The sequence below is a fragment of the Varanus komodoensis genome, unplaced genomic scaffold, assembly GCF_004798865.1.
Source record: "Varanus komodoensis strain SLA01 unplaced genomic scaffold, ASM479886v1 scaffold28, whole genome shotgun sequence".
In the NCBI taxonomy this organism is placed as follows: Eukaryota; Metazoa; Chordata; class Lepidosauria; order Squamata; family Varanidae; genus Varanus; species Varanus komodoensis.
The window spans coordinates 3385428-3405437 of NW_025335727.1; the positions used below are offsets into that span (position 1 = coordinate 3385428).

Here is a 20010-nt window from a genome sequence, read left to right on the forward strand (position 1 = left end):
TGCTTTGGAATGATGTGTTTTCCCATCACCAAGCCCTAGAAATGACTGAAGAGTATCACCTGACATTGTAATCTCTCAGCTTCTGTGGTGTCAATGAGTCCTTCCTGTTGCCAATTATTTTTGAACACTCAATAATTCCTCTGAGTCTCATTATTAGCACAACAAGAATGGAAAAACCCTCCCCTAACTCTAAAGCTAATATTGTATATTTATTTTGCTATACCAGCACTAAAACATGCTGATCATAACAGTCAGTGGCAGAATCTGGTACAATCACATCCTAGCACTTGGGCGTGAGACACTGTCAAGCATCATGCCCCACAGTAATCACAACCTAAGTTCTTTATTCTTTCTATATAACATGCACTGTTATTGACATGAGGGGATAACATGCTTGGCAGGATTTTGCAGTGTCAAGGCATCACTTTGGCTAGATAATGTGTCCACCCATCTCAGGGCCAGGGAATAGGCCTCAGCAACCATATGGTGCATTTGAAGCCTCCATAGGAGGGTGGTCTGCAGTGCCACAGTTGCTGCCCTGAGCAAATGCCAGTTTGACGAAGGATGAAAATCCCAACTTGCACTTAACTAAAAATTACAAGTTTCACTATGTTGCTTCTTATGTTTATCTGTGTTCTCATAAAATCATTCATTTGGCAATAATTAAAATATCCATGCATTTTAAAACATACTATACTTACAAGACTAGAGTGTAAGTGTTGTCCCCCAGTAACTGATGCTGCTTTTCATCCTGTATTTTGAGGGACTGCATAATGGCACCTGGATGGTGCTACTGAAAAAATTAACATGTGGATTCTCCCAACTTCTACATTAACTTCAAACTGGTCCTTCTGCACTCAGCTAGACACTCCAACTTTTAGTATGTTTTGTGCTAATCTGATTCTCTGAAAAAGCCATTTTTTTTGCAATTAAAGATCAGCCTTATTTTTACTGAACCAAGTACTCTCACGTTTTTGGACTTCTATTGGTATTTGGTTGGCCTTTATAGAACAGACAAGCACCAACCAGATTAGATCTCAGGTTAATCCAGCAGGAGTTTTTGAAAGTTTTGCAGTTTTTGAAAATCACTGATTTAATGCATTAAAAAATCCATCATACACCTATCAGACTGCATTAAGGCACTGATTAATTATAAGATACTTAAAGTGGCAATTCTCTTTAAGTTCATTCACATAATCTAGCAATTCAGTAAATTTTGCAGCCCAATTTTACATCTGAAGTGCGAATCCTGAAATTACACATTGCTTAATCTTGACACAAGTGACACTGTCACTGACAAAAAGCAAAGGTTAAATCATACATCTTCTCTGGGCAGTTTGTTCTCGTTGTCTCCTTCAATTCTCACTCTCACAACTCCAGATTTGTCCACGATCTCTTGAATAACTTTGCCATTTTTGCCAATAACTTTTCCTTTAAGAAATAAAGTTATTACATTTTGAACTATCATTGTGAATACTTTCACAAATAAACAGTCAAAAAGTAGCAAAAAGATTACAAATATTTCTTATTTTAGAACAATTAACATACACATACATAAACAGTAGCCATTGTATTACTTATAAGTGTACAAATGCTTTAATTTTGCATGTACTTCAGAATCTCATGAGAGATTTAAATGCTTTAAGGAAATCTCAAAGCACCAATATAGATGATAACTGGGATGGGGATAGTATCAGTACCAGATAACATTTTGAAAATGTATACTCCACTTTTTTTAGTAACATGAGCTCAAAGCAGCTTAAAGAAGCTGTAAAGTAATGTAAGCTGTGCTTTATGTAAGGATATAACACACACCTGCTAATGCAGTTCCAGATTTATCTCAAATGGGTTTTCAGATCCTCTCATTAAACACACTACAAAAACTCTTCCAGGAGCTGAGTTCAGAATAAAATTTAAGAATAAGGGAGAGGGAGAATTGTTTTACATGCTACATTGTGTTTCTGAGCATGTGCTGCAGAAAATTTGGAGGTGGGAAGTCTAGTTCTTCAGGATCAAAAGACAGAAAGTTGACTTTTCTTTTGATTCCTTTCTAATCTTAACACAGAACTGTTAGTGGCAAAAAAAATCAAAAGGTAAAAGGAACAATGAACCTAATCCCCAATCCTTTCCCAAACCCACAGAGGAGATTAACAGTTTGGGAGTACTCCTGAACCCAGCACTGCCCCTGGATACCTAAGGGCAGCTGTGGACCAGAATGCCTTAGTTAGTTTTGGCTACTGCACTAACTATCTGGTTTGCTCGGGAAGCAGCAAATGGCTACAGTGAAGCATGTTGCAGCCACTTCCGTATTAAACAACTACAATGCATTCCACCTGGAGCTGCCCTTGAAGCAGATCTGTAAATTGTAGCTGGTGCAAAATATAGGAGCTAGCCTGGTTTCCAGCTTGCATTGCGTTGAAATATTACAACAGTTGCATGAACTGTCAATTTGTTTCCAGTCCCAATTCAACTTAAGAAAAAGGGGAGAGAACTGCCTATTTCTTCCTCCTAGCCTACTAGGGAATCCACTTGTTTCGGTAAGTTCAGCTTCATTTTACTATATTCTAGTGGCAGAGACTTCCTCTCCTCCAAGATGTCTCTGCCCATATCCAGAAAACACAGCCCATTACAGGAGACATTCTATATATATGTTCTATTGTTTCAGCTGCTGATACAGAGGTGATATTAAGGAGGATATTAAGGAGCAGAGGACCACATATACACAAGCGCTTTCATAATGGAGTTTTTACACCCAGCTATATAATTATTTTAAGTTTTATCAGTATTACATACCTACAAGACTCCTTGGAACCTGAATAAAGTCTTCCACAAATTCCAAATAGCTTCTAGCCTTTTTTACTGCCTCAGCACTCTGGAAATGACAGAAACCATTTGTAAATGAAATGCATTAAATTAAAACCTCTCCCAAAAGTCAGAACACCTTGAGGCAAAAAGCCTCTTAATATAAAATGTGAGAGTGGTACATATAATTTGCAACTTTAAAATATACCAAGTAATTCCTGGTCACCTGTGACTACCATGTGACTGCTTAAATATAAGGTTGGGAGATGGCTATATTCTCACTCTCTTAAAACAAAATTATCACCTGCAGTTCATGTGAGAATGCAACAGAACAGCCTCTCTTTCTCTACTGTTGGAATATTGGTAAAGAGTCAAGTAAATTTCTTAAGCCAAAATGTGTAAGAACCATAGCTTATCATTTCAATTTACTCCTCCATTTATTTATTTTATTTACTTATTGATTTATATCCTGCCTTTTTCCTACAAAGGGCTCAAGGCAGCTTACGTCATTCTCCTCCTCCATCTTATCCCCACAACCTCAACCTTGTGAGGTAGGTTGGGCTGAGAGTCTGTGACTGGCCCAAAGTCACCCAAGTTGGCTCCATGGCTGAGCAGGGACTAGAACCCAGATCGCCTGAGTCCCAGTCCCATGCTCTTAACCACTATACCACACTGGCTCTCCATACCTGTCCCATCATCTTTATTATGACAACACCTATTTTTCGGTCACCCACCTATCATCTCCTTAGCTTGGTGCTTCTTTAATAATCCCCAACTCCTTAGTACTAGCATAGAAGTATGCTTATGCTTATCAGACAGTGCTGACACCAATTCTTTCACCCCAAAATACAGTTGTGGAAGAGGCAATAGACTGAATGAGGGCCAATCTTATTTTCATTTGCTACAGGGGCAACCCTGTCTGATTTGTCCACCTGGCACTGAGCCATGGGGTTGTTTGCAAGTAGTAACCTGATGTTGGGGATATGGTAGTGCACTGCCTACAGAGCATCCAACTCTTAATGCACAACACATGATGGGGCCAGCAGACCACAGTGCTCACCATGGGTTGCCCCACTTCCCCTCCTCAGTCCTCCAGCATTTCGGAGCTAAAGCACCCTCCTCTCCTCTCCTCAATGCAAACATAAACCCTTCCACACTTGCCACAGCTTTGCTTTTTTTGGCAGGGGGAGATCCCTACCAAGTCAGCTTCTGCAAAGCAACACGTTGGAAGTGTTTTCACAGATCTATCACTGGTTTTTTTGCACCTCAGGTGTATGCAAATATGGGATTTTTTTTTTTGATAGAACAATTCTAGTTGGATTTATGGAACTGCATACTTGCATCCTTGAGGGAAATGCCAACTGTCAAAGTGCAACAGAAATCCACCAGAGGCACTGACCCAGAGTGTTTTCCCCAACAGCAGTCAAAGGCAAGCTTGTCAAGGGAAGGCAAAGCCATGAGGGATCTTCATTTGCCAAACAACTTGATAGCAACTAAATCACCTGCTTTTCAACAGGATTCTTTACTTCTCGGTGTTCTACCATTTCCTGAGACACTAGTTAATCACAAAAGCGGCAGAGTGCAAGGCAGCTCTCTTACAAGGGCATGGAGTTTTGCCACCTTTTTAAAAAAGGTTTTTGTGCGGGGGGAGGGGAATAAGGTTTATGGAGGGGTTGACAGGGACACGTATGCACACATGCACACTGTATGTATGTCCCTTGGAGGGAGGTCCCCGATTAGTGCTGTAACACCCCTCACACTCTCACACACACACTTTTAAATATAGCCTGGGTTTTGACTGAGTTATCAGGGTTATCAGACATGGGTTATCAAAGTAGCTTCTTTACTATGAAAAGTCGCCCAGTAGTAAACTGTCCAGATTTGTGCAACACAACAACCCACCACAGCTTGTTACCCATAATGGGCTGTTCTGTGGTACAAACCCAGGCACTGTTACATTATGTATCCAAAACACTTAAAGATAATATTTGAAACAGGCTTCTCTTATCGGTAAGTGGGATATCATAAGATAAGTGGCCTAGCATTCGAATCTTCAAGTGGAGACTTGGAAAAAACATCACCAGCACAATAGTAGTAAAATAATGGGACATTTGTAGTCCTGAGATTACGAAGGAAGCCCATTCAGTATTTTTTCAATCCTGAAATGGAAGGCTTTACTCCATTCTATGGAAGGGCCATCTTGAGTTTTCCTTCATTCAGATACAGACTGATTATCCTACCAGCTACTGGTGGCTCTGAGAAGAATATATTTCATAAGCCAGAGCAGTTCTTAAATGCAACTATATGGGTAATAAAAGTGAAAAAAGCAGTGATTAAGAGTTTCACTATAAGGATTTCTATCCAAAGAAAGAAAAGGAGATACAGTAGCAGTAAGAGCATTCTATATAGACAGCATTCCCTTCCAGCAATATCATTATGGTTTTTGGAAATTGTGAATTCAGTTGATTCCAAATTCAAATTTCCAGGTAACAAATCAAGAAGTAGAATATCATAAATATAATACAGTTATTTAAAATAACAGCTCTCCTGTTCCTTTTTACCTCTCCATAAATCCTGAAAGTTCCAGTATCTTCCTCAAGTTCAATTGCAGTAACTCCTGGAACCTTCCTTGCTTGCTGAATGTTACTACCATGTGTTCCTATTGCAAGCCCCATTAAATCTTCTCTGACAACAAATTCCTCATGAAATGCTGCTGCAAGTTGTTTTGTGCACTAGGAAGACGGCAAAAGAATGTTTACTGTAACGAGGACTTTAAGCACAAGCACAGCTAAATGACTACATCCACAGTGGACTGGCAGAGGGAAGCAATTATGAGGACAACTCACTTCTAGATGTTTTGTGGCCTCTTCGTTTCTTGACATGAGCATTAACTTGGTTCGAATGCTGCGCAAATGCATGTCACTCAATATATTCACCCTTTTTACTGTCGCCTCAGTGGCAGACTGTAAAAAAAAATAGTAAAATTTTACAAGGGAATCTATATCAAGACAGCAATCATTCTATTTACTGTTAGACACCATTGGAGTTTTTATTTTGTTTAGTTTTCTGAAGTTAAACTACAAAGTCAAAAGGAAGGAAACAGATTTATTGCTGCCACTTTATCAGGATACTGCAATTTATCCTGATATTACCTTCAGTGGAAAAAGGGCTAGTCATTGATTACTGGAGAGCAGGCAAGCATGTTCTGTTTGGTGCAGCTTGACCTAATTTGGGCACAACGCCATGCCCAGTTAGATGCAACAGCTGAACACACCAAGTAATGCAAGGCACCTTTGCATGAGTCCCCATATGCATTTCATGAGACCACTGCCTTACCCTGCACAGAACAAATGCCAAAGCCAAACTGGTGCAAATAAGATCCTCGGCCTGCAACTCTCTTCCTTTCAGTCTATCCTAAAGCAACTTTGTCATTCACATGCAGAAGTGACTTAAATACCCCCAAGAAACAAAGTATGATAGTTATGCTGAAGTACTTCATCCCAGCCTGTATGGAAGAACCACCCATATGCTGCCAGGGTAGTATAAAGAGTGTGCACATGCTGCCTCCCACCTGCCGATTAACTACAGCTGGTCATTCCATGAAAACCAGATCTTCTCCTCTCTCATAAATAAACAGAAAAAAAGCAAGACAAAAATTTGTACACTGAACAAAAAAGAAAATATATCTTACCAGTACTATTAACTGAGCTGTTTCAGCCTGGTAAAAAATTCTGCAGGCTCCTACGGCTTTTTTAAAATCCTTATGAGCACTTTCATTTGCACACCTAAAAAACCCAGATTTTTATGTTAAATTCAGGTAGCGATGTAAGACAAGCTGTTGTACAAAACTGACAATATTGAACTATTTGAGGGAATACCATTATTAAGTCACAGAACTCCAAGAGAAGGAGTTTTGCACAAGTGTGGGACCTAGAAAAGGTGATGCTATTTCCTAGACCTGCATTTATTGATGGCACAGCATGAACACTCAAAAGCTACTCTGCTCAGAAGAGATCAAGATGCTTTAATATAATGGAACAATTCAGTATCAGTAAGTAACACTGTACCTACTCCCTTCAGATACATACATAGCAATAATTCTACTGAGTCCACTTATTTTTATACCATTCAACGTATCACCTCCACTGAATTTCTTATTCATTTAGAATATGTGAAGCCTGTGAAAAATATATGATGCTGCGCTTTCCCCACTTGTGTACTAAAATTATGAGCATGTTGACCCATCTTTACCCACAAAACCAAAGCCTATTGCCATTAATTTAAAATGAAATTCTTCCGTATCAACAGCAGCCTCCAGTTCCTGGAACCCCTTCTCACATCTTCCCCTTCATACCTGTGATCTTTCTATGCTCTACCACAACCCAAAGCTAGTCCTGAAGCCTTCAACCATAGTCTACCACTCCTTTTCACTGGTGGGAAACCCCTATGCCTTGTCTGGCCCTTCCTGACTGTATTACTAATAAAAACCATACATATGTTTACTTAGAAGCTCCACTGTGTTCAATGGGGCGTACCCCCAGGTAAGTGTATATAGGACTGCAGCATCAATCAGAGGCTTCCAGTCTTCCAGTCAATCAGGGGCTTCCAGACTTTTTTGTTGTTTTAAGCAAAGCCAATCATTTTCAGATAGAAAATACTGAAAAAAGTTTTAGGGCAGTTTACTCACGCATCTCTCAGATCTTCAGGAACATCCACTGCACACTTGAAGAATGTGTTCTTGTTAACAGACTTATTTTGATTCACAGGCCGAAGTCGTTCAAATGTGACTATTTCATTATAAGTGGCATCACAGGCAGCATACTCAATAACATAGAACTGAAGAGGGAAGAGGGTTTTTTAAAATTTATTTTCAACATGGTGGTATGTTGTTTTTAAAGACTAGTAAACTGCTGGAGTTGTCTGAGAGCAGTTACGTTCCAGTCCTCTCAACACATTTGTCCAATTCTTGTTCAGTTATTACTTTTATCATACCCCCCCTTTCACAGACTTCACATCATTATCCCACCACTCCTTTTATCTTCAAAACTATCCCGAGAGGCAAATTAGGCTAGGGAAGAATGACTGATCCAAGGTCATCCATAAGGCTTCATGGCTCAGTGGAAATGTGAGCCCAGACCTTCCTAATCTGACACTATCCACTACACCATAATGGTTTTGTTAGATTCACATGTTACACTCTGAAGGAGTGAAACGTATGTGAAGCCCACGCAGAGTCCCAGCCTGTTTCATATTTAGAGAGGGGAGAGATTGCTAGACTTCTGCCGTTTTAGCTGGGAGTGCTCTTCCTGTACCACAGGGCATTGCACAGTCTATTTTCTGTAGATGAAGCGTGCTTGCAAATCCCGTATTTTACTCTCTTCTTACCTCCCCTTTCATCATCCGAACTTTAGCTAGCCACCATCCACATGGCTCTTGGTCATTTGCTCTTGAGTAAACCTGGAAGTGCAACATATCAATCATCTACACTTGAACATACCTTAATCTATGCACTACAGGACAACTCTTGTTTGTGCTAATGCACTACGCTGCAGAAAAACCAAAATTATGCCTGTTGACACTTGAATTCTCAATGGGACAGTTCAGATGCTCTTAGCTTAATAAAGTAAAATATGTTTTGGTAGTACATACATTCTCTTCACTCCTTGAATGTATGTGTAAGAGAGCATGCACAGATGTGGATCATACCTGGTCTACTGTAAACTACTGTATGATACACTAACCATTAACGGTTAACTGTGATGATGTAACAGTAAGATTAATTAAAGCTCCTGCAATAATCAGTATTAATAGTAAATGCTATCCGATATGTAAAAAAAAAACTTTCATGTGTTTAAAATAAATCAGAATTTAGAGAAAACAACTATGGTTGTTGTTGTGCACCATCATGCCATCTTTGACCTACAATGATCCTACAAATGAAAGTTCTCCAAAATGTCCTACACATGACAACCCTACTTGGCTGTTCAAAATTCAAGGCTGTGGCTTCCTTTATAGAGTCAATCCAGTACATGCCTGTGTAGAAGCTACTGCGTGGTGAGTATCACTGGAATACAAGCAGTTAAGGATGAAAATACTATATTAATACTGCTGACCATTATCCTCCACAGAAGACACATTTGATACAGCAGGTCCAAGTGAGGCCATCATTTATGGATTACTTTTTCTGGACAAAAGTAAGTGCCTCCCTGTAAGAGCATACAGACCTGCCAGTGAATGTTGCCAAACCAACGAGAGCCAGTGTGGTGTCGTGGTCAAGAGCATGGGACTAGGACTCAGAGGATCCGGGTTCTAGTCCCCGCTCAGCCACGGAGCCAACTGGGTGACTTTGGGCCAGTCACAGACTCTCAGCCCAAGCTACCTCACAGAGTTGCTGTTGTGGGGATAAGATGGAGGCTGCCTTGAGCCCTTTGTAGGAAAAAGGCAGGATATAAATCTAAATAAATAAATAAATAAACAAACAAACATAAATTGATGTTAAATGTGCATGAGACTGCAGTAGTAGCATTCGATGTAAGCCATTCATTAGGAATGTATATTACTGAATAGCACACTTATTTTGGTGAAACCTCATGCATCTTCCAGGACTCACCTGAACACAAGCAAATAAAACAAATATTTGGAAAAAACTCACCTCCACTTCATCTCCTTCACCAATTTCCTTCTTGATATCAGGTGGTGGTGGTAATCTTACTTCATTGAATGGAACCTGGCGTTCTGGTTGCCAACTGAAAGTTGAATAGGTATTTCAAATTGTCAGTGCCATTAACAAATAAGAAAAAGCAACAATGATAAACTGTTACATCTTGATTTAAGTAATAGATTAATTTATATAGGCAAACAAGTTTTAACCTGACACTAAAATGCTAGCAGCATCAGTCTTGCTTAAATGGGGAGGCATGTCACTACTGATACAGCCTCCTAAATAGTATCTACACAACAAGCTCCTCCTGACAAAGGAACCCTTGAAAAGAACATCTGCTGAAAGAAATACGAAACAGGCAGGTTTGGTTGTTCTAACTTAAGTTCATTAATGGATTAGGATTACAAGGGTTGACTGTAGTACATACACAGATTAAGTGTTTTAGTTGTTCAGATATTTTAGTAAATTAGCATGAACTTCATGGGTTACAAACAACTTATTGGATGCTTTAAGTGGAACTGAAGGCTTTAAGACTGAAAAGACAGTTAAACAGGCAGATCTGCAACAAACATTCCATTTTTTAAAGCAACAGTTACAAACTACAACATGCAGAGACTGGGTAATGCTGGGCTGTATAGGTCCTTTCCTTGACTAAATATGCACAGGACTGAGGCCTAAAGAGTCTTTAAAATATATGCATAAAATGCAGGCCCTATTGAGTCTCTGATTAACATAAACTTTCCTATCATATTTTGTCTGATGTTTAATTTGCATGCATATTTAATCTTTGGTCAATATACGTATTGGGGCAACTGATAAAGAAAATCATCAAATGTTGATTATCTGACATCAAGAATAAGATCATCAATAAGTCTGTCAGTGAACAGTTCAAGCTCCCTGGATAAATCAACAAGGACTCCACTGACAGTTCTGAAAAAATGCAATCAGGAGATCACTTGGAAAGTGAGAATGAAAGGCAAGAGATAAGGAAATCTGACTGTACTATCAAGGACCCAATGGGGCCATGGTTTCTACATTATAAAGATTCTTAGGGCACTTTGTATAAAATATATCTTAACAACTAAAATATGTCACATTAAGCCTCCCTGAGAATGTGCCACTCTGGATGGTTTATTCACTTGCTAACCAGACAAACAATCAGGCATTTTGTGGCTTGATTCCTCAATCAACTCCAGCAAATATTCCACCCAGACATCAGATTGTCAAATGGAATTAACTTTCTGAGCCTCTATGAACTTGGTAACAAACTCACAACTTTTTTCAGGGTATTGTATCCCTACAGTTCCTTCTCTCCTGAAGCCACAAGCTGCATTCATATCCCTTTCAGACTCAGCACATGCTCTAATGAAAGTAGAAAAGTATGTGCAAATCCTAAAAAACTGAATGCCCTGCACACTTGTGTAAGATCACCTGTCTATAATTTAGCCAATCATACTTCCATCCCTTTTTATTAGTCTCCTCAACTTCAGGACTTCCCTTCCGATCAAGCACTATTTGTACGCTTTTTTTAAAAGGCTGTTCCACATTATACCGAAGTAATAACACCAACTCTGGAGAGCCAGCGTGGTGTAGTGGTTAAGAGCATGGGACTGGGACTCTGACGACCTGGGTTCTAGTCCCCGCTCAGCCATGGAGCCAACTGGGTGAATTTGGGCCAGTCACAGACTCTCAGCCCAACCTACCTCACAGGGTTGTTGTTGTGGGGATAAGATGGAGGAGGAGAATGACATAAGCTGCCTTGAGCCCTTTGTAGGAAAAAGGCAGGATATAAATCCAAAAATAAATAAATAAATAAATAAATAAATAAATAAATAAATAAAATGAACTCCTAAAATTCTTTTTCTCCTGCAATTGCTAGTGACTTTTACCTCTACTTCACCTTGTATTCCTCACTGCCCTGCACTAATCTCCATTGCTGGTTGACACATGTATATATAGATTACAAAGGAAGATAGTCAAATATATGCAAATGTCATGACACTGCAGTGGAATGGAAGGAAATTTTTCTAATTCTCAAGACAAAGCAGTAAAACAAAAGATAAATTTATGAAAATTTCCTAGTAACCTATATTTACTCCTAAGTCCTCACAGAAAGTTGGAGGAAGGGGAAAAATGCATTCAAAATACTCTCTCCAATACTCTCTCTTTCTTCTCTATTTTTAGAAGCATAGGGCTGAAGGCACTGAGAAGAGGTGAAGACAGACCTTGGGGACACAAGGTAGATCACAAGGAATGGAAGGTACTTTTATCACCCTTGCAGGGCAGCTCTCTAGCCATTCCCAGCTACATATAATGAAATTACTCCACTGGGTTTATACAACAATTGCAGCCAGCATAGGGATGAACAACCCTACAAGCCTAGATTCTCCAGGCGGTATCACACCCGCCTACAATGTTGGATTCACACAAGCCAACACGTCATGGTGGGTTCTTCTGTTGTGAGAACCAGGTCTCTACACTGAACTCTTCAATTTGAAAATGGACGTCTAACATGGCAATACTATATCTTTGTTTAAGCTACCTTTGTTAGAACAAACACGAGTTCCTCAAGCTTGTACATTCCATGGAATTATGGCCTGTTCAAACTAAAAGCAAAATCTCATTCTCAGTTGTTTGTTCATGTGTGAATGGCAGTCACCTTTATCTGAACCAGGCTAAAATCAGCCTGAAAAGGGAGGAGGATGCTTTTGAATATTTTTATGCAAGTATCTTTGCCTTAGTTACCACAGACAATAATTACTCAAACTAAATCTGTGTCATAACTCTTCTCAATGTTATCACAGTATTATCAGCCACTTTTTAGTCAAACACTCTGAATGCGCTATAATTGCACAGGACTACTGTAGTTCCAATCACTTTACAAAAGCATGCAAGTTTTATTCTATTTTTATTTTGCAGGTGCATTTGTAGTTAGGATTTCAAGTCTTTTCCTCCATAGTGAGCAAGTTGTAATAGGGAGTGGTCAGTTCCTTAACTGAACAGTACAGATAATAATTTACATTTTGTATTACAGTTTTCAATAAACTACGTACTTGTTTTCAAACACAACAGTGAGGGAATCTTCATGAACATCTTTGATGAATCCCTAGAATGAAGTACAAACATTGTCAGAAACCCCCCACTTGGTATTAGTATTACAATGTGACATCTTACATAATTATACATGGTTTTAAATTATAATAAGAATTCATAATGGAAAATGAAAATACCACTAAAGATGCCAAGGAGGTTTCTGCTACCCAGATAGGTAAGGGAGAAAAGTTGAACATAAGCACTGTCCCTGTCAAACTATACTAGCTTTTATAAGTACAGATAGAAACCGGGTTATGGATGAGTTCCATTCCTGAGAACATCCTTAACTCAACTGTATGTAAGTTGGATAATGCATATAAAAAGCATATAAATCACTTAAGACACACTTCCATATATACTTTCACAAAACACAATACAGTATTTTAATAATAATAAAGTAACTACAGGTATTGAAAATAGAGAATCTGTATGTGTGTAGGTATACAGTACAGTTCTTAAAACAGTTTAGACAGAAAAACTGGAAAAATATTAAAGGTTAACACTTGTTGAGCTAACATTATGCCTAATATTAACTGAATCATGATAGAGATGGGACTGGTGCTGGAGAGGATGGACCTGGTGTTGGCGAGTCAGGGCTTGAATGTGCTGCTGGGGGGCGGGGAACAATGGAGTCACTTTCTAATTCTGACATTGCTGATCACCAGGGCTTTTTCCCTCTTCTCTTTCCCTCCTTCCTTCCCTTCCTAAAAAAAACTCAAGAAATAAAGACTTCGCTGAGTTTATTAGTAACTAGACAATTCCAGACCAAAGTAGAAATTTTAAACAAAGAAATGCCATTTGCTATTATTTTGTAATAACATACCATAAGAATTGGCTACATCTCTGGAGTGGCCCAGGACCACACACTCTTATACCTCACAAAAGAATGGCAACTTTGTAACTGGAAGGTTCATTTTTTACTTCTGCACTGGCAGGGATCTTTTTCAGAAGCAGTGTAACCACAGCATGCTCTACAGAGTCATGAACCATTCTCTCACTGAAGTGACATTTAGAATACCACTTACGGACTCCGCCAGTAACCCCAAACAAACCAAAACTAACCAGCTGGCCAGGACTCCAGTGTTCCAGCCTTCCTGATCCTTATGGCCTTGCTGTTTCGGATTTCAACTCCCATCTGCTCCTGCCACCATGGCTAATAGAAATGCCTAGAGTTGTAATCCAAAATACTTGGACTAGTTAAGCAACAGGTTAGGGAACAGCATGCCAGAGCAACCTTATCAAACTGTAGCAACCTCAACAAAATCCTGAATCTCTGCCAAACAAGTACTATCAATAAAACGTGGTTTCGGCAGAAATGCAAAGCCCCTCCCCCAATGCACTGCAAGTTCTATCCCCTAATTTGGAAAAATTAGGGGATAGAACAGAAAGAGCTGGAAAGGTTCCTACTATTGCCACACCATAGCACAAATAAAATATCCTCACGCCCTATACTGCAAAGTCACAGGACTAGTTAAGGGCAGAACTTTGGGGCAAAAATGCAGGACCCCAATACACAGAATTAGTGTGTCTCCTCAAACTTAGCAAGAATGTCTTACGACATTTTGTAATGAATACATCTCATCTTCGTCTTAAGAGTCACATCACCACCCAGTATGACCACTAAGTCCAGAGTCTAAACATGTGAGATGGCTGAAGAATGAGACAACCACAAATAGTGACTGGCATAACCCAAGTCAACATTTGTAGACCACTGCTGAAAACTAAGTGAGATAAAATAAGTCTACAATGACTGAGTCTAGAATTTGGAGTTTGAGCTGTATAGCACATAATGGTCCTAGACCCACAGTCACTTGGTCAGGAGGTAGGAGAAGCCAACCTGATTTCTAAGCATGTAAGCTTCCGGTCTTTCTCCTTCTCAGGTTTTTGTACAACCTGATTTCTCAGTTAAAATGCCAATTCATTTCACGAGTTAACAGGGGGAAATCTCACAATTACTAAAGGAGCTTAGCCTGAACTAGTCAAGATTATCCAATGTAAATTCAAAAAGTATGAGAAGAGTGAAAGAAGCTAATTGGGCTTATCACCACTGCATACATAAGCAGCAGTTTGGATGGGCTGAAGAGCTATAAAATCCAGTTTTCATCACTAAACAAAAACACTTTCTGTAATATTTGTCACAAAAAGTATGAGGTATTAGGATTACTAAGGTTCTGTTGTGCAAACTTCACAGATCTATTTCTATTTCCATTCTGAAATGTCATACATAAAGGATGGCATATAAAAGTTTTAAATAAATAAATACATTGTTGTGGCAATATTTTGTTGATAAAACCTTCTACTGGGTCTATTATCTAGATCAACTCTGTATATAAAAACATGAGAATGTGTATTTCTGTTGACATATAGCACCGACCACCCCCACAAAAAATACTTTTCCTACTATATGTTAATAAAGGGTAGCTAACTAGGATGAGGGCCTTTATCTGCCATGGAATCTTATTTATTTATTTATGGAATGCCTTCCTGGGGAAGGCTCACTTGGCACCAACTGTGATATGATTCCAATACCAGCTAGAGATATTTTTAGTCTCCCAGGCATTAATGTAAACTAGTGAATGATGATTTTACTCAGTGCTGAATTTTATGGTCTCTTTAGTTTTAACTGTGGTTTTATGCTTATGTTTTAATTCTTGTTGCATGCCACTTGGATAGGTTTACTGAAGAGTACCTAAAAACTTTTAAAATAATAAATAATTCCCTTAATATATAAACAAATCAGATTCAAGGCATTATTATGCATCCTAACTGGAGCAGCAACATTACTACAAAAATGGTAAAATGAGCTTCCTTACAGCACATGTCTACACAAACCTATACAGAAGTTCCACTCAGTTCAGTGCAGCTGACTCTCAGATTAATAAAAATATAACTGAAGCATTAGGCTGGTGTTCCACATCACTGAACACTGGTCTAACCAGGCTGCTGAGTATGATGGGACTTGCTTCTGAATAAATAAGTACAGAATTGCTCAGTTAAACAGTGAGAAGTTACTGATGTAAAATCTAGGCAAACAAACCTACACAACATCACACTGAGATCTCATATCATAGAGAAGTGCAAAGCAGGGTAGCACAACTACATTTTAACTAGAATTAAAACTATTACATTTTTACTTCACCAATTAGTACCTTAAGCCACATTAACTGTATTTTACTCAACCCATACAGATGATGCTTTATTATTCTGATAATAGCTACAAGCTGCTTTTTGGCTCTGGCCTCTTGGCAGAGCAGCAGAGGCACAGGCTGGGAGCGAGTGCTGAGTGGCCAGGGGCCTGGCGAAGGCAAGGGAGGAGCTGGGCAGGGGAGCAGAGGGCCAGGAGCAGCGGAGGGGAAGGGCGTCATCCCTTGTCTGTGTCCCTTAGCTGTGGCCTGGGCTGTCCAGAGACTCCCTTCCCTGAGACACAGAGATTTGTTTGCTTGTTTTGTTTTTCTTCCAATTTAAATTTAAGTTTATTTTATCCTTGTGTGTGTGTGCGAGTGGGTTTTTGACTGGGAGAACTGGGCGAGTGAGAGGAACTGCAGGACAAACAAGGCAGGGGACCAAGGTAAGGTCTCGGAAGGGATACCGATGGCAGACCAGGAGATGGCCTTGGCAGGAGTCATGGGTGTTGCTGTCTGCTGCGAGAGCTGCGACATGTTCGCCCTTCTCCCCCAGGAGAGGCAGGGATACACTTGCCCTCGGTGCAAGATGGTGACCCTGCTAGAAGAGGAGGAGAGGTGCCTGAGGGCCGAGAGCGCTCTCCAGGCCCCCCCAGAGCAGCCCCCCTCTGGACAGAAGGTTGAGGGAGAGGCCACGGGAGGAGCAGCTGGGGAGACACGGAGGTATGTCACCCACAGGAGGAGTAGGCCAACACGGCCTCCTCCTTCTCCTGGCACCAATCTGGAGCTGGGAAACAGATTCTCTCCACTTGGGGAGGCTGGGGCTGATGAGGCCTCGGGGGACCAGCAGGATCCCCAGCCTGGGACGTCAGGCGGCAAGGGGGCGCTGCAGGAGAGGCGAGGGCCAGGGCACGGCCGCCCACCAGCACTGGGAAGGTACGGCGGCGGGTGACTGTTGTTGGGGACTCCCTGCTGAGGGGCACTGAGGCGGCAGTGTGCCGCCCCAACCTGGAGACAAGGGAGGTTTGCTGCCTGCCAGGTGCACACATCTGGCATGTGAAGGACAGAGTGGAGCATCTTGTTCGCTCCGGGGGTCACCAGCCGCTCCTGGTGATCCATGTGGGCACAAACGATGTGGCCAGGCAGGGTGTGGTCGGGACCACCAGGGACTTCGAGGCCTTGGGGAAGAAACTCAGGGAGCTGAAGGCCCAAGTGGCCTTCTCGTCAATCTTACCTGTCCGGGGATTTGGGCCAGGAAGGGACAGGAGGGCCTCCGAGGTGAACAACTGGCTTAGGGTGTGGCGCCAGAAGGAACGCTTCGGGTTCCTTGACCACGGCACTCGTTTTCTTGCCAATGGACTTCTGGCAAGGGACAGGTTGCACCTCACGAGGATGGGTAAAAGGTCCTTTGGAGATGCTCTAGTGAGCTTCATCCAGAAGATTTTAAACTGAGCCGGGGGGTGGGGGGGTTAGGCCCCACAGTAACGTGTCTGCACTGGACAAGTGTGGGGGGAGGATCAGGGCTCTGGGAGCAGAGTTTTAGAGATACTGCAGGGACTGACATGACTCCTACAGAGAGGGGCCAGGTACCAGGAAGGATGGGAGGAAGGAGGAGGCTGGGAACTCCAAGGAAAGGAAGCGGTGGGAAGGAGTTGAGGTGCATGTACACCAATGCTAGGAGCATGGGTAATAAGCTGGAAGAGCTTGAAGCTCTCCTGGGAATAGGAGGGTATGATCTGGTAGGAATCACAGAAACTTGGTGGGATGAAAGGCAAGTCTGGAATGTGAACAAAGAAGGGTATCACCTTTTTAGAAAGGACAGGAAGGGAAAGAGAGGTGGGGGCGTGGCTTTATACGTCAGGGAAGGGATAGGATGCAGAGAGATAGAATGCAGCACAGATGGGGATTCGGTAGAGGAAGTTTGGGTGAAACTTAGGGGTTTTGACAGGGAAAGAGACCTGACAGTGGAGGTATGTTATCACCCTCCAGGTCAACTTGAGACCCTGGATGATGTCCTGACAGGCCAGATTCTAAGGATATCTTGGGGGAGAGACACAGTAATTATGGGAGATTTCAGTCTCCCGTATATTACTTGGGAGACTCACTCAGGGGTGACAGCCAGATCACGTTGCTTCCTAGAAACTATAGAGGGAGGTTTTTCCACACAGAGGGTCCGCGAGGCGATGGGGGGAAACATCCTTGACTTGGTCTTGACCAATAGGGAGGAGCTGATAGATGAAGTACAGATTAGGGGAGCTCTGGATGCAAGTGATCACTGCATCCTTTGCTTTGAGATCAGGGGACTGGGGACGTGCAGCAGGTCGAGCACTAGAAGCTGGGACTTCAAGAGGGCCAACTTTGGCCAACTGAAGGCCAGACTGGGGAAAGTCTCCTGGGATAGGTTACTGGAAGGTAAGCGAGTTGAGGAGGGGTGGATAGCACTCAAAAGGGAGGTTTCGGAGGCACAAGCCTTGAGGATACCTCTAGTCAGTAAGGTGGGGAGGCGGAGGAGAGTGCCGCCATGGATGCGAAAGGAGGTGGTTAGAGGGATTAGACAAAAGAGGAACCTCCACAGGAAATGGATATTGGGGGAAATAGACGAAAGGGTATACCGGGAGGAGGAGGCCCGTTGCAGAAGGATTCTTCGCAAGGCTAAGGCTGATTACGAGCTGAGACTTGCCAAGAATATCAAGAGCAACAAAAAGGGCTTCTTTCAGCATGTAAATAGGAAAAGGAAGGGGAGACAAGTGGTGGGACCACTAAATAAGGAGGAAGGAGATCCAGTGACTGATATGAGGGAACAGGCACAGACGCTAAATGACTATTTTGCCTCTGTGTTCTCCCCAAAGCAGGACGGGGGAGATCCGCATAGGAGGTTAGATGAGGCTGGGGACTTAGGGGCACAGATTAGAGTCACCCCCCTTGAAGTCGAGGGGCTCCTCAGGGCATTGGACATTACAAAGGTGCCAGGCCCTGACGGGTTTCACCCAAGAGTACTTAGAGAGTTGGCAGGGGTTCTCTCACGCCCGCTGACCTCCATTTTTAAGACCTCGTGGAGAATGGGTCAAGTTCCAGAGGACTGGAGGGTGGCATCAGTGGTCCCAATTTTCAAAAAGGGTAGTAGAAAGGACATGGGGAATTATAGACCAGTTAGCCTTACGTCCATCGGGATGGCGGCCAGTGACAAGCGGGGTCCCCCAGAGCTCTGTCCTGGGGCCGATCCTGTTTAATCTCTTCATTAACAACATGGAAGAAGGGATGAACAGTCTGCTGATCAAATTCGCAGACGACACTAAAACTGGAGCAGTGGCCACAACTGAGAAGCAGGTACTCCAGATCCAAAAGGGATCTGGACAGACTATGGAAGTGGGCAGGAGACAACAGGATGGCGTTCAATGTGGATGAGTGCAAGGTCTTGCACTTGGGGCATAGGAATAGCTGTCATAAGTACAGGTTAGGTGACAAGTGGCTGGAGAGCAGCACTTGTGAAAGGGACCTCGGGGTGCTGGCTGACTGCAGGCTAAACATGAGTCAGCAGTGTGATGCGGTGGTCAAGAGGGCGAACGCCACCCTTGGTTGCATAGCCAGAAGTGTGGCTTCTAGATCAAGAGAGGTATTACTACCACTCTACACGACTCTGGTGCGCCCGCAACTGGAGTACTGTGTTCAGTTTTGGGCCCCTCATTACAGAAAGGATATAGCCAGGTTGGAGTGAGTGCAGCATAGGGCCACAAGGTTGGTGGCCAGTTTGCAGGGGATGCCATATGAGGCGGGACTGAGGGTACTGGGTCTCTTCAGCCTGGAGAAGAGGAGACTCAGGGGATCTGTTGGCGACATACAGGTATGTGAGGGGATGTCACATGGAGAGGGGTAGAGACCTGTTCTCCCCTGCAGAAGAAGGCAGGACACGCGCCAATGGAGCAAAGCTCAGGGAGCCAAGGTTCCATTTGGATGCCAGGAAGCACTTCCTGACAATCAGGACCCCGAGGGTGTGAATGGGCTTCCACGAGGGGTCGCTGAGGCCCCATCGGTGAGGGTGTTCAAAGATAGGCTGGGCATGCACATGGTGGGCATGTCGTGAGCGGAGCCAGCTGGTGTCGGAGGTCAGACTAGATGGCCCGGGAGTCCCCTTCTGACTCACTCTGTTTCTATGTTTTTATTTTATGTAGTTATAAAACTGGCAGAAAAATAATTGAAGTGATAAACAATTGAATGAATCACTATCAAACTAGAAAAAGGAATCAAACTGGAGTCAATCTAAGGTCAAGGGCTAGTCATTGTGCATATTAAATATTTATTATGTATTTAATTCCATTTCTATGCTGTCCCATA

The 20010-nt window shown here is 42.2% G+C and overlaps 1 protein-coding gene across 2 annotated transcripts in view; it reads right to left on the reverse strand.

Moving 5' to 3' along the window:
* FXR1 (FMR1 autosomal homolog 1) overlaps positions 1 to 20010 on the reverse strand; it is a 39621-nt gene that overhangs the window by 10296 nt on the left and 9315 nt on the right. For both annotated transcript variants that reach the window (XM_044434660.1, XM_044434661.1), the window contains exons 2-10: positions 12517 to 12569; positions 9455 to 9548; positions 8188 to 8259; positions 7490 to 7638; positions 6494 to 6587; positions 5649 to 5765; positions 5364 to 5534; positions 2794 to 2872; positions 1322 to 1431 (exon numbers count right to left, since the gene is read on the reverse strand). In XM_044434660.1, coding sequence (XP_044290595.1) covers positions 1322 to 1431; positions 2794 to 2872; positions 5364 to 5534; positions 5649 to 5765; positions 6494 to 6587; positions 7490 to 7638; positions 8188 to 8259; positions 9455 to 9548; positions 12517 to 12569 — 939 coding nt within the window. The remainder of the gene's footprint in view (positions 1 to 1321; positions 1432 to 2793; positions 2873 to 5363; positions 5535 to 5648; positions 5766 to 6493; positions 6588 to 7489; positions 7639 to 8187; positions 8260 to 9454; positions 9549 to 12516; positions 12570 to 20010) is intronic.